Genomic DNA, 22,136 nt, shown 5'->3' on the forward strand with positions numbered 1-22,136 from the left:
TACCCATCATCTAATGCTTTCATAAGCCTAGTTTTATTTCCATATTTTTATTCCACATATAACCTATGAATCTTCGGAATGAATAACAGCACGAAATACACTACAGCAGTACTTATACATGTATAGTATCGATCAACAGTTATCATAACACCCATTATATTTACGCTTACAGGATAACATGCACAATGGATAAACAAAACCCTAAAATCGTCGAAGCAATGGCCGATGGACCCCAACTTAGCATAATTTTGCAGGGAGTTTATAGCCGGCTCATGCGAAAAGAGATTCTGAAGAACTTCGGAATAGTGCAGTCAATAGAACAAAAACTCTGTGCTATGGGTTATTCGAGTTATAAGGTAGTGTTTGGTTTACCACTGGAGGCAGAAATAGTGGCTAACAGTTTAAATGCAGCGCCAACGCTACAGGAACTACTGGATTCGATACCTCATTCATCGGATAATGTGAGGAATCAGGCAACATCAATAGCAGCTGCGTCCCTGATAAATAAGAAATCAATCAGTAAATCAAATTTATAACATATTGGAGAATGGACGTTGGTTGGACAAAATGATTAAAGATCCAATCGATAAAAGTCGAACGCAGAAATTTGTTGGTGCAACATTAAATATAGCGACAATAATCGGAATAAAAGGGGATGATTAATCATCAGTACAAAAAGAACAAACGTCCATTAGGTGACAGCCGCCTGTATCTGGACCATAACAGTCTAGATTAGATAAAAAACCGCGATCATGGCATGTGACGAGGATAAAGAAATACCTTTTCTTCACTTTGTACCAGTAAAACGTACAACTAGGGATATTCATGTCCTAATAAAGAAACCTTATGATACTAAATACCTGACGGAGTTCTTCGAATATCCGTACGGTATACAAGATGGGCAATGCGAAAGATAGTTGTACATTGCATCACAACCCAACGAAAGGAGCCTAACGCCATTGTCAATACAACAACAACCACAACTACAACAAATATTCCACTACTTTTAGCCACTTTCAGCAGCACGACTAAAAAATTACCATCAAGGCTAATGATGAAAGTACCGGTCGTAATTACGACCGACGAGTGGACCAAATATCTGATGACTTTTGGCCCACTCAATGATATTAGTTATATGAAACTTCAAGCCGCGAGAGATAATGGAAAGGATTTAAACGTGGTATTTGCCACGTATTTCACTCAAGGAGCAAACATCAGGGCGTATAACGAACTTCAAAATCATGGAGTACGGTATGCCAACAGTAAACGGACACGCAACCAAGAACAAGGCACAATACATACACCGTGCGAAAACTGTGTGTAAAAATACGATTTACAATTGCATATTATATTATGTAACATCCAAATTAAAATGAAAATAAAATGTAATATTTGTAATAAGAAGGTCAGCCTCGTCCAACATGACTAGCACTACGCGGACTAAAGTTGAGAAGTAATTCAATAAAGAGCACGTAAAAAAAAAAAAAAAAATCAAACCTTTGTTTGTACGGAAGTATTAAGATACTTTAACTATTAACTAACATAACCTTGATCAAACCTATTACCATCACTTCACTATCCAATGCCGAAACCATCGACCCAATACGAATTATGTATCTAGATATATACACATAGAAAAATACATATTTACTGTAATGTATTTTTTCTATAATGCTAATATGTGTATCAAAGATTAATGCCAATAAGTTTTAATTTATAAGGTTAGAATGATTTTAAGAAAAAAAAGTGAATGTAGAAAAATTTTTTTTTTTTTTATTTTGTTTTCTTCAGGTATTTATTTTACCATGGTCCACTTTTTACCTTAAATTAGATTGTTTTAATATATATACTCACCAAGGACAGTGATAGTTTTAAGATGGGGAGGCTGTTAAGTGACGACTTGTAAATAAATAAATTTTTTATTTTTTTATTATATTTTATATTATATTTGTTCCCTCAATGATAAAATTTTAAGGCTGTGAAAAGAGTCAAACTTAACGAAAGTCATTACCTAACAAAGCTGATTGTGTACTTCGTGGCTCTCGAAAGTGTCAAGAGGCAACCGAAGCGAGCCGATAAGCCTGAACACATAACGTCAGCAAGTACCGGCCACATAAAATGTAAGACAAAAAAGTACTAACTAAAGCTTCACGCAAGGTGCATTTCTTCGCTCGGCGTTTTAGTTGGTAGCCCGCTACCGCTCATCGAGAGCAGCACTCAATTATACAAGTAACTTGCTAAACATTTCTGTCAAAGAGTGACTTTCTGTTCTTTTCTATTTTTTATCACTTTGTACGATAAATTTGTTTCTAAATAAAATAGAAAATAAATCAATTAAAAATTAGTCGAATCAAGTAAAAGTTATTAAAATTATTAAACTAGTTTATCTGAAGATGCCATAAATAGAGAAAAAGCCACCGGACGACGCATTGACACCAACGAAGTACAACACAGAAAAAAAGTGATATCTCAACTTACATTTTACAACCAAGGAGAATAAAACTAGGTATTTAATCTTTTATTATTTTAATACCTATATATATATATATATATATATATATATATATATATATATATATACACACATAAAAAATCACAATCTACTAAGGAAAGTAAAAAATCGAATAGTTAGACACACTGCTGGTCCCGCGGCCCGTCAGAGAGTGTGAGACTTAAGTCCACAAACATCCAGTTCTTATTGAATGATAATGTTAACAATTACGATACATTATTTAACAGTGCTTATTTAAAAAAGTACCGTTATATTTATGGGCCAATGGAAATGATGATAAATGTATGAATAATTGCTCATGATACCTAGCGGAATCGTATGATTAAATATGAGAAATGATATACCGAAAATAATCAATCAAGAAAGAATATTTTGTGAGACAAATAGAGAATAAGTATCAACTTAATGCAGAACTAAAGTATGAAGGTCAACAAATAAGACAAAAGTACCTACAAAAATAACAATATTAAATGTAACGGATTGACTTATTAAGTAAGAAGTCATTAGCACAACTAAGATTCGCAAGTGTATGATGAACAGCTTGCTTTTTTTTAAAAAGGTTATTCATTACAAGAAAGCAGAATTTTTTCAATTATATCACGCCTTTCAACTTACAGTGATAAAATAACGTAGCAGTATTAAGATTTCATTATACTATTTAAAAATGTAGTAACAAGTAACATTTAGTTTTATAGTTAACAATATGAAAAAAAAGTAGTACAGGAATTTATAAAATTGCTAGTAATTATAATAATAGCACAAGAACATTTGTTAACCTATTCAATTTAGAAAAGCAACAACAAAATAAAGCCATGATACGTTGAAAGGATCTGAAACTAAGACAAACATTTTTTTAATTTTAGTTATTTATGTAAAACATACAAAACTTTTTTATAAAATAAACTTTTACTGTAAAAAATTTCAAACTAGGTATTAGTATGTTACTTCACCAGGTGTAATTTTATTGATCACTATTTATAACATTCAATTGATTCTCACACTTTCAATAAAGAAGCTATAATGGAGACACATAGCCCTTATCGTTAAAAATAAATAAATAGACGATTTTAATGTACGTAAATTATAATTCTCTTCAGCTCAGAATGAGCTTCAAAGACAGCAGGGTGATGCTTCATTATGGGAAAAAGTGAAAACAACTGCATATTTTATTTTCAGCTTGGCTTCAGAATTTAAAAAAGTTAAATTGTAATTGGCAAAAGTAACTTGCTAAGTTTTTAAGCGCTATTAAGGGACTATATACAAAAGAATTGGTTAACAAAATCACAGTCACCCGGTTACATAATATTCATTTAGTTAAGAAGCTAGTCATCCACACAACAACGATGATATAAAAATAAGGTTTGAAGTTTCCTGGATATGCTCTTTGTTGTAATGCCAGAGATATTCCAGAATTCCGCTTTAAGGTAATATTTAGATCATGTTTTTCCTGAATAACAGAATTCATATTAACATTATAATTACGATCTAATTTATCGCCTGTAATAACAATCATTGTTGGAAGCTGCAGTATCTCTCCATTGGAAGCTTTTGGTTTAATGGGTTCTTTTTCAGATACATCAGAGCTTGTTGTAGTTTCATAACCACTACCCTCACTAAAACCATCTTCATCGTCTGTTATTTCTGTAGGATCTAAGCTATTAGAACCTGAGCCACTGCCTGACGACCAGTTGTCCTGTATGTCTACCCAATCTACGTCGTGGCCGTTGAATGCTAACCGTAATCTGTTGCTTATAGTGTTTAAAGCGAAAATTTGTTCGTTGACTATTGCAGTACGAGAACCTAGAAAACGAACTTCTGGATTTAAAATTTGTGTTTCACCACTCGACGAAACGGGATATACGTATCTGAAAGTTATAAAATTTTTCTTGGATATTGTAATTCAGATATTTTTACGATAAAGACGATAAAAAGTGCGGCCGGTTCTAAAAAAGCTGGCCAAAAGTAGAAAAAAAATATCTTGTGTTTTTGTTCTGTTGGGTTGACCTTAGTATACCCGTAAGGGTCATGAGATACTCATAAAGTCGATTTTTGTTTACCTGCTTCAGAGTCGTAGTTGTAGTTCTACTTTGGTTCGAGCATTGTTGATAGTGCTACCATGTTTCTGAACGATGTAAAGTTGTATAGAAGTTGTGTTTTAAAAATAATTTTAATCGGATGAACTGATATCAACTTCGAAAGGTAAGTAAAATAAAAAAAAGGTATGAGATAATGTATTAAACAGTGCAGTAAATTACTAAAATGACAATTATTTTGAATTTTATTATTTGAAATTGTTCGATTACTACGCGTTATTATTAAAAAAATTTATTGTTCAGCGTCGTTCCACCATGAAACTAAATTAAAGTTGTTCTTTAATGTATTTTCAATAAGTAAAAAAAAATAGCTGCACCAACTTGTACCTTTATTTTTTAGTTGTAGTGAAAAAATCATATGTAATTTAATTTTGGTAGTCTCTTTATAGTAGAGAATAAAGGATAAAATTCTGTATTTTCTGCTTAAACATTATTTTTGTAACCACAAATAGTCAGAGAACTACAGTATGACAGGTAAATAAGCATGGCAGGTAATTTAAATTTCTTTAATTAAAGAAATTGATTTAAAAAAATCAAATGTAAGAATAATATTATATTTATAAATACGAGTGGATGAATGTTTTACACAACAAAGATAACTTAGATAATATTTTATTTAAATGTACGATGATAAATTTCTTGTTACAATATTCTGGCAGTATTGTAACTAAGAATAGTTTAAAAATAACTATTTAATAAATAATAAGTAAGAAACTTATTCATTAACAAATAATTTGAATAAATAGAATAATGCGAAATCAATTAATTCACTCTTTCTCTTAGGTAGTAGCACTTCACGAAGTTGATTAAACAGGAGGGAGATTTACGGTGCAATTGAAAAAATCCTAATGTAACTGCATTAGAAGAATATTTAATAATCGAAATATTGATATCCACAAAGCTGCAATTACGTTATATTTTATCTGACTTTTCTAAAAAAACTGTTCGAATATTATTTTCCAAAATTAAAGCAAGATACGAAAGTAGCTTTAGAAAAGAGTCAAGATTTTTGGAAAAAATAAAAGTTGGTTTAATTAATTGGTCAAATTTGGAAGGGATAAGGAAAAAAACTCTACAGTAATGAGTAGATTATGCAGACTTTCAAACTTTGTCTTACAGAAGCAATTCCGACAGAAGCTTTCCTTTTTAAAATGTGCGATATTTTATGCCAGAGGGTAGTCAATTAGGAATGAAGAGGCTAATCTTTTGTAAGCTGGACATTTTATTTATAATCAAGGACCCCAAGACCTTGACAGTGATATATGACTCGATTCTTTTTGAAAATGTGCGATGTTTTATGCCGGGGGGTGGTGAAGAAAGGGTTAAGGGGTGAGTTGTCATAAATTTGACAGTGTATTCGTAATCAAAGATCCCAAAAAACTCCTAGTTCGTGATTTGAAATACGTTACTTAACGTTTCAATCTTTGACCAGCTTTTTTAGAATCAGCCTTACTATGCAATAGTAAGAAAAATAACTAACTTATCGATATGTGTGCCATTCCAGCAATCATTAGTATTACTAGGTGGTACAACAAGTCCATCATTGCATAATTTATATGGAAGGTACAGCCAGAACTGTCTGGAATCTCGAATACGCTGTTTTATTTCTTTAACAAGCTTATCTAAAATAATAACACTTGAAGTATGTTCCTCGCCTTTCTTTTCATGATGTTTTTCTTCATCATTTTCATCCTTTTTATTAGCTTTTGGACCAAAATCTTTGCGAACATTCATAGATTTTAATTTATCAAAATTGTTGTTTTCATTAAAAACTGACCGTTTTCGACGACGACCTAATACCGGCCGTCCACAACCTGCAAAAACACGCTGTGATACATCGTTACTGTTTTCTTGAAAATTCATTATTGCTTCAGAAATTTTGTAATTGATTGGTTGCACAAGTAGTTCAATGTTAAATGGTCCAAGTAATCTTTCTGCTACTTTGTCTACAGCTTCTGCAAAAATATGTTTGAATGATCGTGAAAATTGAAAATGAATAGTTTTAAAAAGCTTGATTGGATTAATTTAGTAACTAATTTTTATAACATTATGAATGTGATCTTAACAAAAGAGTGTTTTGTAATTGGATTTACTTTAACAAATAACTTACAATAAGTTTGCTTGTTTTAACATTACAATAGGGAGTACTATTACAAACTGTTGCATTCTATGAACGTTTTACAAAATTTATTCGTTTGCTTACTGCTGGTTTTTAGAAAACTGTAAAATTACAAAATAGTCATCAATATCTATGACAAATTAGAAACTTCATACATATTGTGGTAAAATTTCATAAAGAAGGAACAAGTTTCTAGGTTTTTCCCTAGCTCTAAAGAAAATTTGTCTGTATGATGATAATTTTTCTAAAAACAAATAATGATTTCCTGTTATATTTGTACATTAACAATCAATAAAATCGGCCATACAAAATTTAAAAAAGATTATTGAATGTTTTTTAGCATTACAAAAACTCACTGCACTGTGATTTTAATTTAGTTATGCAAAATAAATTCTCATGATAGCACGGTAATTAGTTTCATTCAAAAATTTAGGTATCTTATTTGATATTTCAGACGTTGAAAAATATAAATTGTAAATAAAATTTTTTTACTTAAACAGATCCGACAAAAAACCCCAAGAACTTACGTATCAAATGATTTACAATACTATTAGTTGAAATTCTTATTTTTAGAGTCCACTAACTGATGTAGAAATTTTTATTCTATTTGCAAATTGAAATAATTTTTTTTCAAATCCATTGATCTTGCTATTCCAATATTAATTCTTATTTTTAATATAGAAGGGTAAAGTATTCGTTTTACACGTATGTTTGTATGATACTATGAGACAATCCCATGCAATAATTTGCCATGCAAGAAAGCCCTGCTAATAATTTCTATCAAATACATCTCAATTATATCGCTTACAACTTTAGTATCATTCAACCAGTAATTCATTCCCATTCTGCAGTCTTTTTGTACACTTCTTTTTTCGACGAAATAGTTTTTTTTGTTTTTTATACAGTTTACAGTCATTTCTGAGAACGATGCTCAATGGGCTCTGCATTGCTGTGTTATTCTGCACGTACATGCTATCATTATTTGCATATTAAAAAACCGCCTCAGATTTAATGTGAATCAATCACTTTCACAGCAATATGGACCTTATTTTACGTGGCTTCCAAATCATCGAACCACATTTGGAAATATGCACATGAGAAATTGGTTTTCCAGAGGTGCGAGCCAAGTGAGTAAAGATCAGATATCGAACGCGAAAGCCTGTGTTACCAAGGTCCCGAGCTATAAGAACCGCAACCTAAGCCACTGTGCTACCGTGGCCGTCGTTTATTTTTCGGCAGTTCTTTTTTTATACTATTTCTATACAACAATTACACTTAAATAAATAAAAAATCTTCACATTTTTTTTCGTTTTTATATTGCCATAAGCTTGGTTCAATATTAAATATCCCCGTTAACTTTATAATTTTTTTTTTGTGTTGAAAATATTAACAGTGCATTTAAATTTTGTAGTAAATATGTGGATGTTTATTCTAGTGACACTGGCAGTTTATTGTTTGTTATTTTGACAGCCAACCGCAGAGCAGTAAAAGTGCAAAGCCAAAGTGTGACTGGCTGTCGAAATAATGCAGTCGTTGCACTGAGCTATCATTGTCATTAAAATTACGATCACTGAAGTAAACAATCATAGTTTTAAAACAAAAATGAATTATTCCGTCAATATTTTGGACTCCCCTACCCCTTATTTTTTCATTCGCTCCCCTTCTTTTTTCCTTAGTATGTATTGGTATTATCAGCTACGCTCTTGAATAACTCAATTTTTCCAATTTCTATGCTATATTTACAAGGTATCTGCCATCATATTTATTCGGTACATTTTTCCGATTCTCTTTATCCAACTGACAATTTTTTTGAGTACACGAAACTGCGAACGACAAATTTTCCTGGTTTAAATATTCCGATGACCAATATAGCGATTTCATTTTTATCGATTTTTAAATGTTACAAATAAATATAAAGTTTTTCGAATTTTCGTCGTTATCTTACTTATTTGCTAACCTATTTTCACACGTTTCAACAAACAAACTTTTACACTGTTTTTTAAACTTTTATACCTTTTCTTTTAACAAATTTTTTTTTACAATGAGTGCTAAAATCATCGGAAACAAGCTTTTGCTTAATGGTTTTGTTTTTTTCTATGAAAAAGGTATTGGAGAAAAACAATATTGGGAGTGCAAAAGGTTTGGACTTCCGACAAAGTGTACCATGCGAGCCGTCACAAATAATCCTAGTCCTGGACAACCATTAGTTCTGTTGGAATACTCTGCTGTAACATACGACACTTATCTACCGAATTTTGATGAATGCTGAGGTTAACTTAACCATTCTCGTATTGTCGTAGAAAAACACCGACCGGACTTCTATTGTGCGCATTTAGAGCTGCTAAAAAGCAGACTGAATAATGGGATGTATTTTTAGTTTATCAATACCTTAAAATTATGCATGTTTTTTGACACTTCTCGGAATAAAAAAATATCTTATTTAAGATATTATTGTTTAAAATCTGTGCAGCTTTCGTCAAATAATAAGCTGTAAAAAATTTTAAAAAAATGTAATGATGCTTAAAAGCACCATGCATTCCTTACGCTATAAAATAGTTATTGGCCTTAAAAAATGGCCGTAAATTTACAGTTTTTCACATTGTAAAATATGAAAAGGACTGTTTGTGAAAGCTGTTAAGATTAAAAACTGATAAAAATATACAGTTAAAATTTTCTTTTCTAATTACAAAACTTTACCATCAGAGATAAAAAGTCCTGGAATCTTATCTTTCCATTTTTACCGCCACAATGAATACAAATACATATTATTCCACCTATTTGAATAGCTGGAGGACTTGAGTAATCAATCTCAGGGTTGCAATGGAAAGCTCATCTATCACTTAATGGATTATTTATTTGTCTATTTTGACACAGCTGTTCAAATCTTAATAAATTTACGTCAGTTTTTTGACGTCTAAAATTGTAAACGTTTCATGCATTTGAAATTTTTCTTATAATTCACCTTTTTGCAACTTAGAGCATTGTTAAAACCTTGTGTGAGCCCTAAATAGCTGTTTTTTCCCAACTTTGTTAAGATGTAATGAATTTGTTAGTCGGAACGAAAACTACATTGCTCTGAATCGTTGGAGCTAGTTGTAGTGCTATTTTCTAACGTCTCCTGGTGTTACGTCAGACACATTGGTGTCCAAATTACTTTTTTCTTTTGTTGAGCTCAGTCATTTTGGTGATCGAAGGTAGATATTGGTCCTTGTCACCTGCTTATTGAAGTCTGTCATGTTTGCTCAAGTTTATTTTTTCTTTACAGCTTTACTATAAGGTTTACCCAGTGCAGACCTTGGAGAGGATCAGTGATTTCTGGCTGGATGCTTAGAGCAAACAATGGAAACAGGAGTCACTAGTGGCCAGGGTTCCCAGTCTCACAACGAACAACTCTACTCGTGACGTCCACCAGTGAATGACTGACTTGGTTTTAAAGTGGCAGGCTTTATCTTGTCTATTAGTGGACGTATAGTTGTCGGAATCAGTTTTAAAACATTTTTCAAAAATAATTGCAAAAAGTATATTTGTTGACCAGATGATTTAGCGTTACATGGCCTTTAAGGTGGCTCCAGCGCCTAGTGCCGTATCAAAATGGGGAGACTAAAAATTAATCATTATTTTCTTTAAAATATGGTATAAAATTATCGTAGAGACTGTTGTAAGCCATATTCTACATTTTATCTGTTACTTTAGTGAGTTAATATAAAAAAACAAAAAAGTTTTATGTTGCCCTAATTGGTGAACTGTTACGGTACGCTCCTAAGTTCAAGAGTAGTTATACCTATATATAAGTACTCTGCAGAATGCAGACAGCTGAGAGCTGACTTGCACTTGCAACTGTATACTTAGTCTCCGATTATTTAAAGATTTTGTTCGATAACAAGACACTTTTCTCATGTCATCGAAAACTGCGTAATAATAAATACAAGATAGTATGTTTTTTACACCTTACGGGTTATTTATATAAGTGCAGCAGTAGGTTGTATATCGCGTGAGCTTGCATTTCCTATCCAACCCGTCTTAAAACTACGATTTTGTTAGCATGATTTCTTACAATTTTCATCGTCAACCTTAATTTTTTTTTATACGAATAGAAAGATGGGAATTCAAAGAATATAATTCAATTTTATTAACCTTGGTTGGGTTATTTATAATTTTAACATTGAGACCACTGGAGCCACCTTAAGAAGACTGATGAGATTGATAGTGATTTAGAAAACGTAAAGATCTATGATGGACCTGAAAAGAGCCAGTGCTTATACTTTTTTGTTATACTTTTAGTCAAAGACTGATGGTACTTCCAGAAGATGTGACTGTCCTAACTCTTTAAGGTTACTCTCCTCAGATTACTGATGTAGCAAGAGATGCTTCGGCAGCACCAGGTTGGTTGAAAGAATGAGCACAACGCCCTTAAGCATTGGAGCTAGTTATGCTTTAGTCAAGCGTCTTCTGGTATCATGCGACGGATGCTAGCATTTACAACGCCTTTGTTTTTATGGCACTTGGACATCTTTGCGATCCAGATCCAAGATCAGCGTAGGTAACCAGCCCATCGCAAACCGTTAGAGTGTCGTCAGTAGCCGCGATACTCAGCTGCATAACTAAAAGCTCTGTATCGAGTCTGAAGTTTAGAGCGTTCGCCCAGAGCAATTAGGAACTAAAAAATTTTATAATACCATAAATATAACTTCAGAAGAACTAACAAACGTGAAAAAATCATTGAAAAAATTATTCTTTTACAAGGCAGGGCAAGCTCTCAAAACTTCAGAATCTAGTTGCTGCTCTGTTTTTCAGGTACTGCCAGTGAACGACTATGGTATTGGACATTTTTCTCGAAAATATTATTATCGCACTGATTTACTTTGATTACAAGTAGCCATGATTTTATGTCGACGCTACCAAGCTGGTCCTACTGAACCAAAGCATAAAGATAGCATTTTTTTTAACCTTGAGCTCATTTGTTGCTATTGTTGTTAATTTTTTAGAGAATAAAACCATACGAAAACGATCCAGGAATTGTCGAGAATCATTATTCAAAATCTCAGAAAAATCGAACAATTAGTTAGCGCGGTTAGCGATTACAACGTTTTTTAAGACTTTGCTTTTAGTCCGGGTCGTAATCTGGAATTCGTGGGAGAAATTATTTGGATAGGATTTTTTTGCATGATCTTACGCAAAATGATCACCTAAAAACGAATTTGCATATTGCCAGGCTTCAAAGTTGTAGGAAAAATGTTTAAACAAAATTTTTTAAACAAATTAAAAATATTGTTTATTTTGCCCTGGAAAAAATTTTTTTAGCTTTTTTGGACAATTCTAAATAAAAAAGATGTCTTGCAAATTTTCTCTAAAATCAATACTTTTCGAGATATTAATTGTACAGAGTTTAAAAAACCGTGAAAATCGCCACTTTCAAGTATGAAAAACAACAATAAAAATTAAAAATTTTGATGTTGCTAAAGTTCTCAAATATTCTTCAAACATCCTTTGACAAAATCCTAAGGCGTTTCCGGATGTTATTTTATTGCAAACCCTTCATTTTTAATTTACAATTAAGCGTGTGCAGGCTTAACTTAAAATAATTTTTTTTATTTAAATACATGTATGTTTATATAGCAACAGTTGGGTTAACCTCATTTTTCATCAATATGAAAGATTGTATAATTATTTTTATTCCCACAATTACTATAGAAGAATAATATACTTACCATTAAAATCAAATATGAGCGCCAGTAAATTCCGTTTACTCCTCGTGAGTGGGAAAGAGACGGAGTATGAGAGCCGCGGCCAGCAGCGGCCGACCGTAACGATGCACACGCTTGATTGTAAATTAAAAATGATGGGTTTGCAATAAAATAACATCCAGAAACGCCTTAGGATTTTGTCAAGGGATGTTTGAAGAATATTTGAGAACTTTGGCAACATCAAAATTTTTAATTTTTATTGTTGTTTTTCATACTTGAATGTGGCGATTTTCACGGTTTTTTAAACTTTGTACAGTTAATATCTCGAAAAGTATTGATTTTAGAGAATATTTGCAAGACATCTTTTTTATTTAGAATTGTCCAAAAAAGCTAAAAAAATTTTTTCCAGGGCAAAATAAACAATATTTTTAATTTGTTTAAAAAATTTTGTTTAAACATTTTCCCTACAACTTTGAAGCCTGGCAACATGCAAATTCGTTTTTAGGTGATCATTTTGCGAAAGATCATGCAAAAAAATCCTATCCAAATAATTTTTCCCACGAATTCCAGATTACGACCCGGACTATTTATACATTAGTGAGATGTATATTTTTTCGGGTCGGCAAGTGTACTTTTAAAATATATTCTATTGAAAAATTAGATTCGGAAAAAATGATTTTTTAGGAATTTAGTCAGTCGGAAAAACGGAATCGGAGAAATGACTGGTAATCAATTTATATAGATTAATAATCAGAAGCTATTTCAGTAGCTTTTATAACTACAGTTTGAACTTCATTTACATTTCATATTTTTTATTTTTATACTTGCTTAATTTCTGAGCTGCTGCTTTTTTCTTTTAAATACAGGGCACTCAAGAACTTCAAAGGAATCAAAATATAGTGAATGTATTTAAAAAATCATCCAACTAAAATGTAAGACTATTGATCAACGATTACTTAAGAACCAGGCAAAGAAACACATATAAATTTATCAAAAAATATCAAGTTTTGCTAACCAAGTGTTTGCCATCCGCATGAAACTGAAAAATATATGTACTACAAAACACAATTATCAAACTTAATCCAAAATAAGCCAAATATAAGAAAACATCACACTAGATGTCTTTAAAAATTGCAACTTTCTATGAGAACTTAAAATTAACACATAAGTAAAGAATTAGTTTTAGTTTTTCGATATTACATTGATAATTATTAATCAATTTACATCACGTTTATTACACTTTTTTTAACAAACTGTTCTCTCTCACAAACGTATAATATTCAACACAACTTAGTTGACCACACTATTTACTTGTTGCATTAATGTTTCCATGTTTTTACTAACATTGTAAAACAATTTCCTGAGTGATAATCCTACTTAATTTGATAGATATTTATTGAGCAGGAAGTTTTGATTTTAGTTCAAAACCGCTGCCAATTTATAGTCACAAAACTTACTACTTTTATTGGTAATTACTTTTTTTGTGAACTTAGTACGTATAAGACATTTTTTTATTAAATCGTAAAACTTTTTATTTTCCAAAACTGAATAAAAAAATTATTACCTTGCATATAGAATATTTTTAAATTTTATACAAAATCGTTTTCATTTTTTAAACTTCAAGACCTTTAAAATTTCGAAGTATGGAATATCACAAAATAAAAAAATATAAGTTGCAGAACCCATTGGATTAATATTTAAAATGATTAGTTTTGTGAACTTAAGTTTAATTCTCTAGCAGTGATACTCATTCAATAATGAAAAGATAATCTTGATTTTAATTTGAATGTAATAATGCAATCCTGGAATATGACTGATTATATAAATATGCCTACTCATACTAATGCACACCTACATACCTGATTTTTTAAGTATCATCTTGAAACTTTTTTAATGTATAAAATTTTTTGATTTCAGTTTTTTTTTCATAAAACATCCCAAAAAATTTATAAACAACATAATTTGTACTTTGAACGGAAGTGCACTTTCTAAAATTGAAATAAAAAAGTCATTCTTTAAATCAAGATCTGATTTTCCATCATAGGAGGTGACGGGTATCTCGAAACAAAAAAAACTAAGGTTTATTATAATCTATCCATTGAATTTCAAGATATGATCGATTATATACAAATGTAACTATACATTTACCCACACTCTCGTACATTTTTGAATTCTAATCATGATGACATTTTTTTGTATCTACACATAAATAAAGCTCGAAATTATCAAAATTAATCTAGAGAACCTTGATCTGACTGATTACATGTAAATACACTTTATTTATTTATTTAAAAAGAGAGAGAAAGGAAGAGAGAGAGAGCGAGGGAGGGAGAGAGAGACCTTTACTAACAAGTAAGTTACAAGTTACTTGTTAGTTGTAAGTTACTCTATTTTTATTTGAAATTTCAAGAAACACATAACCTTATTTTCTTATGTGATTGACATCCATTACAAAGATTTGTTTGTAAGTAAGCAAAAGCAGAAAAATCTGTTCTTAAAATTTTTTTTCTCAAAACAAATAAAGTTACTAGAATAAACAAATGGAATCTTTATTTTTCATGTGATAATAGATACGTATACTAATACAAAAGTAATACGTCAAAGTAAATGAAAATAAGTCAAGGAAATCCTTAGATATAATTAAAGTAGTTCTATCGGTAAACGAATAAACAATGAGAATTGGATACAAATTTGTGTACAAATGAATAAAGTCATAACAATTATACTGTAAAAATTTGAAGGCACGGAAGTTCCTACAAGCCGCATAATTAAAATTCATATTTAGCTGGTTTTTACATGTAGGCTTATGGGCTGTCGTCTTTTTAACTGCTTCTATTGCATTTACCTCACTTATTAACAATGAACCTTAAACGAAAATGTTATCAATGACAAATATATATATAATGATCGTATTTAATTTTATTGAACATCTCGAGAGTATTAGTAAAAGAAAAAATTAATTAATAACCGAGGTAAAAACTACAAAAAGTTATGTTGTCACAGGAGAGCGAGAAAGACAAACGACATACCAAACTATAGAGAGCGTCGCATGGACTATAGCGAGGGATTTAACCTCTTTAATAATGGATGTATGTATCCTAGATGATCACACACTTCATGCGTGGACTACTACAGTTAAAATATTTATTATGTTTATAGCAATATATAGCAATAAATAATCTATCTCTGTTTTCATTGAAAATTAAAAAAATACATCGCACGAGTTTGAAACTAGCCTTTGCGTCAATGAAGGATGTGTATAAGGTGAGTACATTACGTGTCACACAGGCTGGATTATATAAATTGGGCTAAGAGTGGACTGAACAGACATTTATAAAGAACTCCTCAGTAAATACAAAGAATGCAAATTAAAAGAGAATACTTTAAATTACTGTATAATATCAATCAGCGCGGTAGTAAACAATAAATGCTACTAATTATTATAGATTTTTTAAATGCTGTTTCCCAGTATCCGAAACCACTGGCTTCAATCCTAAAGTATAAAAAAGACTCCATGTAACGATAAAAGTACTAAATTATGTACCTAGAAATACTTCGGGTTTTGCGTACTTTGTGCATTGTCCAATTTATTAATTTATGGAGCTTAAATATTGAAAAGATTTATATTCTCCGTCAAATGCTAATCAAAAAAGCTGCTAGAATCATAGAAAAAAAAATAATGAAGAGAAAATGTACTAAGCATTTGAGTAGAGAATCATATGAGTATACTACAGAAGGTATATATACTATATCCTCTACCACTCAAACCAGATCCGTAGAGAATGAGTTTGATAAAAAGAAAACTTGCAGAAAGTAAAAGTAAGGATTGTATTTTCGATACAAAAATGTAAAATTACTTCATTCTTATCAAAGTAATGTACATTACGTGATTGTATGTATTTTAAGTGATACATAAATAGAAAATGTACGAAAAAAGCTTGTGTGCAACACATCAATGACGACCGGTCATTTCGTTTAGTTTTGTTTTAATCTGTAAACTCAACAGAAAATATACTTGATTGAGATAAAGTTTCAGTCGGAATAGCATGTATAAAATATTTTAAAAAGTAAAGTACAAACTTTGATAATAAATAGTCCTGAATTAAAAATAGAAAAATAAAAATTGTTTTTTAACTCAGAATAGACTAAATGTCTGCCTTTATCTTGACTGTGCCTTCACGATTTGCGTTTTTTTATAACAAATTTCAAATTAACGATCCTAAAAATCCCTTTAACCGACACATTTATAAAAATTTTATATGAAATCAGTATATTGTGTAGATTAGTGATCTTATAACTTTTAGATAGGGTATATTTTAATTATAAAATTAAGATCTTGATAAAAATGTTTAGAAAACTGCTCTGGATGTGAAATTATAATATACAGAGATAAACTGAATTCACAGCTTAATTCGCCAATCTCTTTAGGTGTTATATTCATTACTCAGAAAGAAATTAAATTAGAAACATTTATTTCAAAAGCATCCCACAACACTGGGAATTAACATAAAATGTAAAGAACAGTAAAAAAATTCTTTGTGCAATCTCGACTAATCTTATTAAAAAGTAGAAAAATATGTTTGGTTGTCTTATTGATTTTGTTAAAAAAGGACGAGGGCGTGAAAGCTAAAGCAGACTTCTTTAATAATAAATTCATTAGAAATTTAGGTAATTCTACGAAAACTGGCATATTTTCAACGACTGGAATGAACAAACAATAAAATTATACTTTTAATTATTTGAAATTTTTTTTTGGTATCGTCCGTATACAAAAAAAAATAAAACTTTTTGGGGCCTTTTAGATCTGCGAAAGAAAAAATTTTCTTTTCTTTTCGTACGTTTCCAACGATTTTCTTATTTTATTTAAGAAAAATAGAAGCGTAACGAGATCTTATAAAATCTTATTATAACAGAAATAATAGCGATGTCAATGACAATTCGACTTTGTTATTAATTTGATATTATGTACTTACCATGTACATTTGTAAAAGTTACCATCCAAGTCGATAATCCAACATCAAACTAAGATACAATGTATTTCGGTATAGCGTTACGGGCTGTTAGTAAAAAAAGAGCGTCACGAACTTTTGTACATTCATCGAAAAATTTGTATAGTGACTCATCCATTAAAAATAAAACTATACTTTTGCACTTTTACAATGAACAAAATAGCTATGTTTTAACTTATCACTTTCTGAGTTGACAACCGAATGCTTCGCAAATGTGTATTAGATTTTTAAGCGTTACGGGCTTTTTGATAAGGAAACATGACGGGTTGTTATAAATTCATCGAAAAATGAATAATGTAACGCACCAAATTAAATCCAAACTTTACCACTGCACTAATATTATATAAAAAAGCTACATTTTATTTAACCCACTATTTTTTAAGTCATTAACCAAATGTTTCAAAAAGATACATGATGTTAGCATTACGAACTTTTAGTTTTTATTTACGTAGTAACAATAGAAGCAAATAACAGACGAAACTTGCATAGTTCTAACACTCAAAAATACACACATTCTGTCCATAACATTATTTCCTAAACAATCTTTTAGGTTTGTACCATACGAATTTTAAGTAAAGAATAGCATTTTTTTATTCTTATTATTTAATGCATTGAAAAACTTTACATAATATAACAAATCTTATTTAAAAATTTGTCGCAACCAAACTTACGCCTAATTTCTGTAAGCCCACGACCTCAATCTTCCATTTATTGCTACAGTGGCATGTCTGAAAAGTGAAGGGATACGCCTACTTACCTTCCTTTTCTTTAATCATGTTCATGCTTTTGAAAAATCCCCCACGACAGAGAAGGGAAACCACCCGCTCATCCTCTTTTTCTTCGCTAATACATCTGCTTCTCAAATATCACCTGCGAGAGAGAAGGAAAATCACCTATCTTACCCTCCTTCTCCTCACCAATTCTTTCACAGTAGAAGCCATGAATAATACCACAGTTAAAAAAAAAAACGAATCATCATCAGAATCTATTTGGCGCATAGGACCACATTGAAGGTGCAGGAAGTCATGTCTCGACGCCATTATCAGCAATAGGTTCAGGATTGAGAGGGCGTTGCAAGGCGTGGAATCGCGTTGATAGTGTTCAGCGCTTCAGAACACGGAATCACACTGGTGGGAGGTGGGAATCTCACTAGCACAAGTGCTCGTAGCGGCAACACAGAGTGGACGCTTTAACGTATGGAACTGCGCTGCTATTGCTGAAAATGACAGTGTAATTTTAACGTCGTAAGGTTGGATCTAGAGCAGTGCTGTGGCTAACTGAGTGGCATTGATGCATAGTGGCTTGACATCGTAGTCAACCGCAACCTCAGGATAAAATAGATGACGCTGATCGCAGGATTAAGAGAGAAATGCGCAGCAGCTATTATTAATTAGGGTATAAGTGACACTAGAACTAGAAGTGGCAGCGTGAAACTATCGTCGTCGAGCGCAAGATTGAGTTTGGGATAACGTATAAGCACGAGACTAGGACGGCACTGCGGTGTGAAGAGACCACTGACAAAGGTGCTCATAGTGATGTTGAGCTGGTGGGGCTGCGAGCTCAATGTTATCATTAGCTGTAAACTCAGGTGTAGGTCTACCTTAGCTTTGGCTCACAAGATTTCATCAGATTACTTGCTGTGGCTTCTCAACGTCATCATCGGCTGCAAGCCTAGAATGAGAAAGTCACTACGGCGATCGGAGTCACGCTAATAGTGCTCGGCGTTGTGGTACACAGAGTGGCGCTGACACAGCAACTTGGAGTGCTAGCTCTACGTCATCATTGAATACAGACTCGAGACGGCACAGATGCTTTTGTGCACAGGATGGAGCTGCAGGTGCTGGGTGTACGGGACTGTGCTGGAAGTAGTCAGGATGTCAGTTCAACATTATAATTGGCTAAAATCTCAGGGTTGAGACGATGTTGCGGCATGCAGCATTATACTGATAGTGTCAGAGGGTAGAGGTTAGGATGCAACAAACTACGGGACGCAAGATTATACGGCTGGTGCTCAGCAGCGTTGACGAAAATTTATCATCGAGGTTTTCAAAATTCTTTCTTTCGTAAAGCAAGCTCAGATTCTGAACAGTACTGCAGCGTGCAGAGTTGCGCTAAAGCACTTGCTCGGAATGGTGGCTTAACAGTTAAAAGCAAAATTCGTAATCAGGACAACATCAAAAGGTTCAAGATCGTGCTGTTGATGATCGATACTGCTAAAGGTAACTTATACTGATATAGGCATTGTCAGGATGCTCAGGATTAAAATATCGTTCGGGAGCTGAAAATTATAAAAAAGAGGTTAACCGCTGAACCAAAAGCGTAAAAACAATGAGAAACGTAAAAAATTAAGCTTAACATTCAAGCTTAATTTCTTCATCCTTGATAATAAATCTCTCGCTTTTGATAAGTTGAAAGCTTTTAGATCGATATTTCCTCACGTGAAATTGCCATTGACTTGGACATGAAAAAGACTATTTTTAGTTAAACCTATTTATTCATGCACAAAAAATTAGCTTAGAGCTCTAGTTATTTTAATTAGGATTTGTTGAAAAAAATTAAAACAATAAAAAAACATAACAAAAACTTTAAACATACTTTAAGGAAGTCAAACAAAACAAAAAAATGTTTGTTGGGATCCAATCATCGCGCTGATTAAGAAAAGAAACAAAAACCAATTATCATTAAAAATTAAAAAATGAATGAGTGATTTTTGCAGATTAAACATTACATCGAAATGCTAGATTTTAATCTAAAAAAATAAGAAGAGAGGTGTTATGTTATTTCTGGCCAAGAGAGAGTCTTTTATTGAGCATCGGACAAGGCAGCAGAGCCGTCCTAAATGAGAAAGACAGCTGACACCAGTTCTTTAGTACAGTAAACAAAAACTAAATAGTAAAACGAGGCGTCAATAGAAAAAATCAAATTCTAACAGAAGTTGAAGAATGAATGTTCGAAAAATAATTGTGTATAAAACAGCATTAGTAATTTCAAGAATAACAAAATAAGAAATATAAAATTAAACACAGTACCTTAAGATTAAAAAACAACAAACAAGTACACAACTTAAACAATACTTTGTAGGTCATACGTAAAAAATATTTTTTTACATCTAAACGTGTCGATGGTGGTCTTTACCGACATTCTCTTGACAGCTGATACAGTAATTATGTTAAAAATTAAAGAAATACGTTATTATGTGTTCGGAGGATTACTAGGAATGCTGCTGCAATTTTTTTCTTCTCTTAAAATGATTCAAGTAGTTGTACTTTTAATAAACATTAACAAAAAAAAAGACGCTTTCTATTCTTTGAGTCCCTATCCTGAATCGTAACACCATTTTATTTGTAATTGTATTTAATTGCATGCAGCGTAGCAAAACATTCTGTATTTTTTCTACTACTGTGCTTATTCAGATGCTATTAAAGGGCACGTATGGTTCGAAGGGTGTGTTTGCTGGACGAAATTTACATGAGAACCCATTCACGCCATTTAATTTCATATAGCCTTAAGACTATGATTAACGTAGTTAACCTACCACTACTTTAAGTTGTAGTCCTTTTTTTTGAAGACTATTATCATATTATCACTATGCGCATCGAAAAAGCTACAAAACAGATAAAAAAAATCAAATTAATTTTAGAGCCAAAAGACACGACTGTTGAAGTACAACTGATAGTAATTAAACACGGCCAATAGGTATAAAAGCCAATGTTGATACATTTAACTCATTGTGTCCACAGGTGCATTTGTATAAATGGCGGCACTTTTTATACAAGCACTCTATATCCTTTATACATGCACTTTTTCTCAACATCCAATATACTTAAGACCAACAATACTAAGCCACATAATTTCTTTTTCAAGAAATTTTCTTAAGAAATAAACAAGAATGAGAAAAATATTCGCCCTGGGTGTGGATCGAACACACAACCTCCTGTTTACTAGACAGTTGCTTTACCACTTGAGCTACCGAAGAGCTGCATATTTACTCGCCCTATAAATTTAGATAAGTTGCTTATTTTTAATTTATGGAGCTGTCTTTCACCTAATCTCGATATAGTAGGTATGTGACTCTAATGCTTGTCGGTAAACTGGAAATTAAATACGACCAATAGGTATACAAGCAAATGTTGATACATCTTAGTCATTGTATCAAGAGGTGCATATGTATGGATGGCAGCACTTCTTATACAAGCACTCTATATTCTTTATACATGCCCTTTTTCTTAATATCCAATATACTTAAGACACACAATACTAAACCACATAGTTTTTTTAAAGAAATTTTCTTAAGAAATCAATAACAATGAGAAAAATATCCTCCATGACTGCGAATCAAACACACAACCTCCTTGTTCAAATATCACTTGATTTCCGGAAAAGACGATAGGATATTACTAATGGTATTGCGTCAGTGTCTAAAGGCCGCTCTTGTATAGTTGTATAGTGTAGTAAGGTTTGTTAAAGACACAAAACGCTAGTGTAAGATAGTCGTCATCGAGTACTTGAGTCAGTAACATCTCGATCGGGTGTGATACCCAAGAGACGTCTCTACGGCTATAGTATTGCCGTAACGCTATTATATGAGCCCTACGACGACAAAGGTATCATTCCGGTGGCAAGTGCTGCTAAGTTAAAGTTAACCACCAAGGCGTCGTTAATTCACGGTCCTTTATGAAAAGGGCTTGAAATAGAGGGTCGTGATATGGTGTGCTGCTA

At 31.9% G+C, this 22,136-nt stretch overlaps 1 protein-coding gene across 1 annotated transcript in view; it reads right to left on the reverse strand.

Annotated features, from left to right (window-relative positions):
* Positions 1 to 3,458: 3,458 nt before the first annotated feature.
* Positions 3,459 to 22,136, reverse strand: part of dlp (glypican dally-like) — a 79,598-nt gene continuing 60,920 nt past the window's right edge. The window contains exons 4-5 of the mRNA XM_089592343.1: positions 6,086 to 6,560; positions 3,459 to 4,377 (exon numbers count right to left, since the gene is read on the reverse strand). Of these exons, the coding sequence (XP_089448469.1) occupies positions 3,819 to 4,377; positions 6,086 to 6,560 (1,034 nt within the window). The 3' untranslated portion in view covers positions 3,459 to 3,818. The remainder of the gene's footprint in view (positions 4,378 to 6,085; positions 6,561 to 22,136) is intronic.

Source organism: Copidosoma floridanum, unplaced genomic scaffold, assembly GCF_036245765.1.
Source record: "Copidosoma floridanum isolate Cflo_tuat_1 unplaced genomic scaffold, Cflo_Japanese_pri ptg000016l, whole genome shotgun sequence".
Lineage (NCBI taxonomy): Eukaryota > Metazoa > Arthropoda > Insecta > Hymenoptera > Encyrtidae > Copidosoma > Copidosoma floridanum.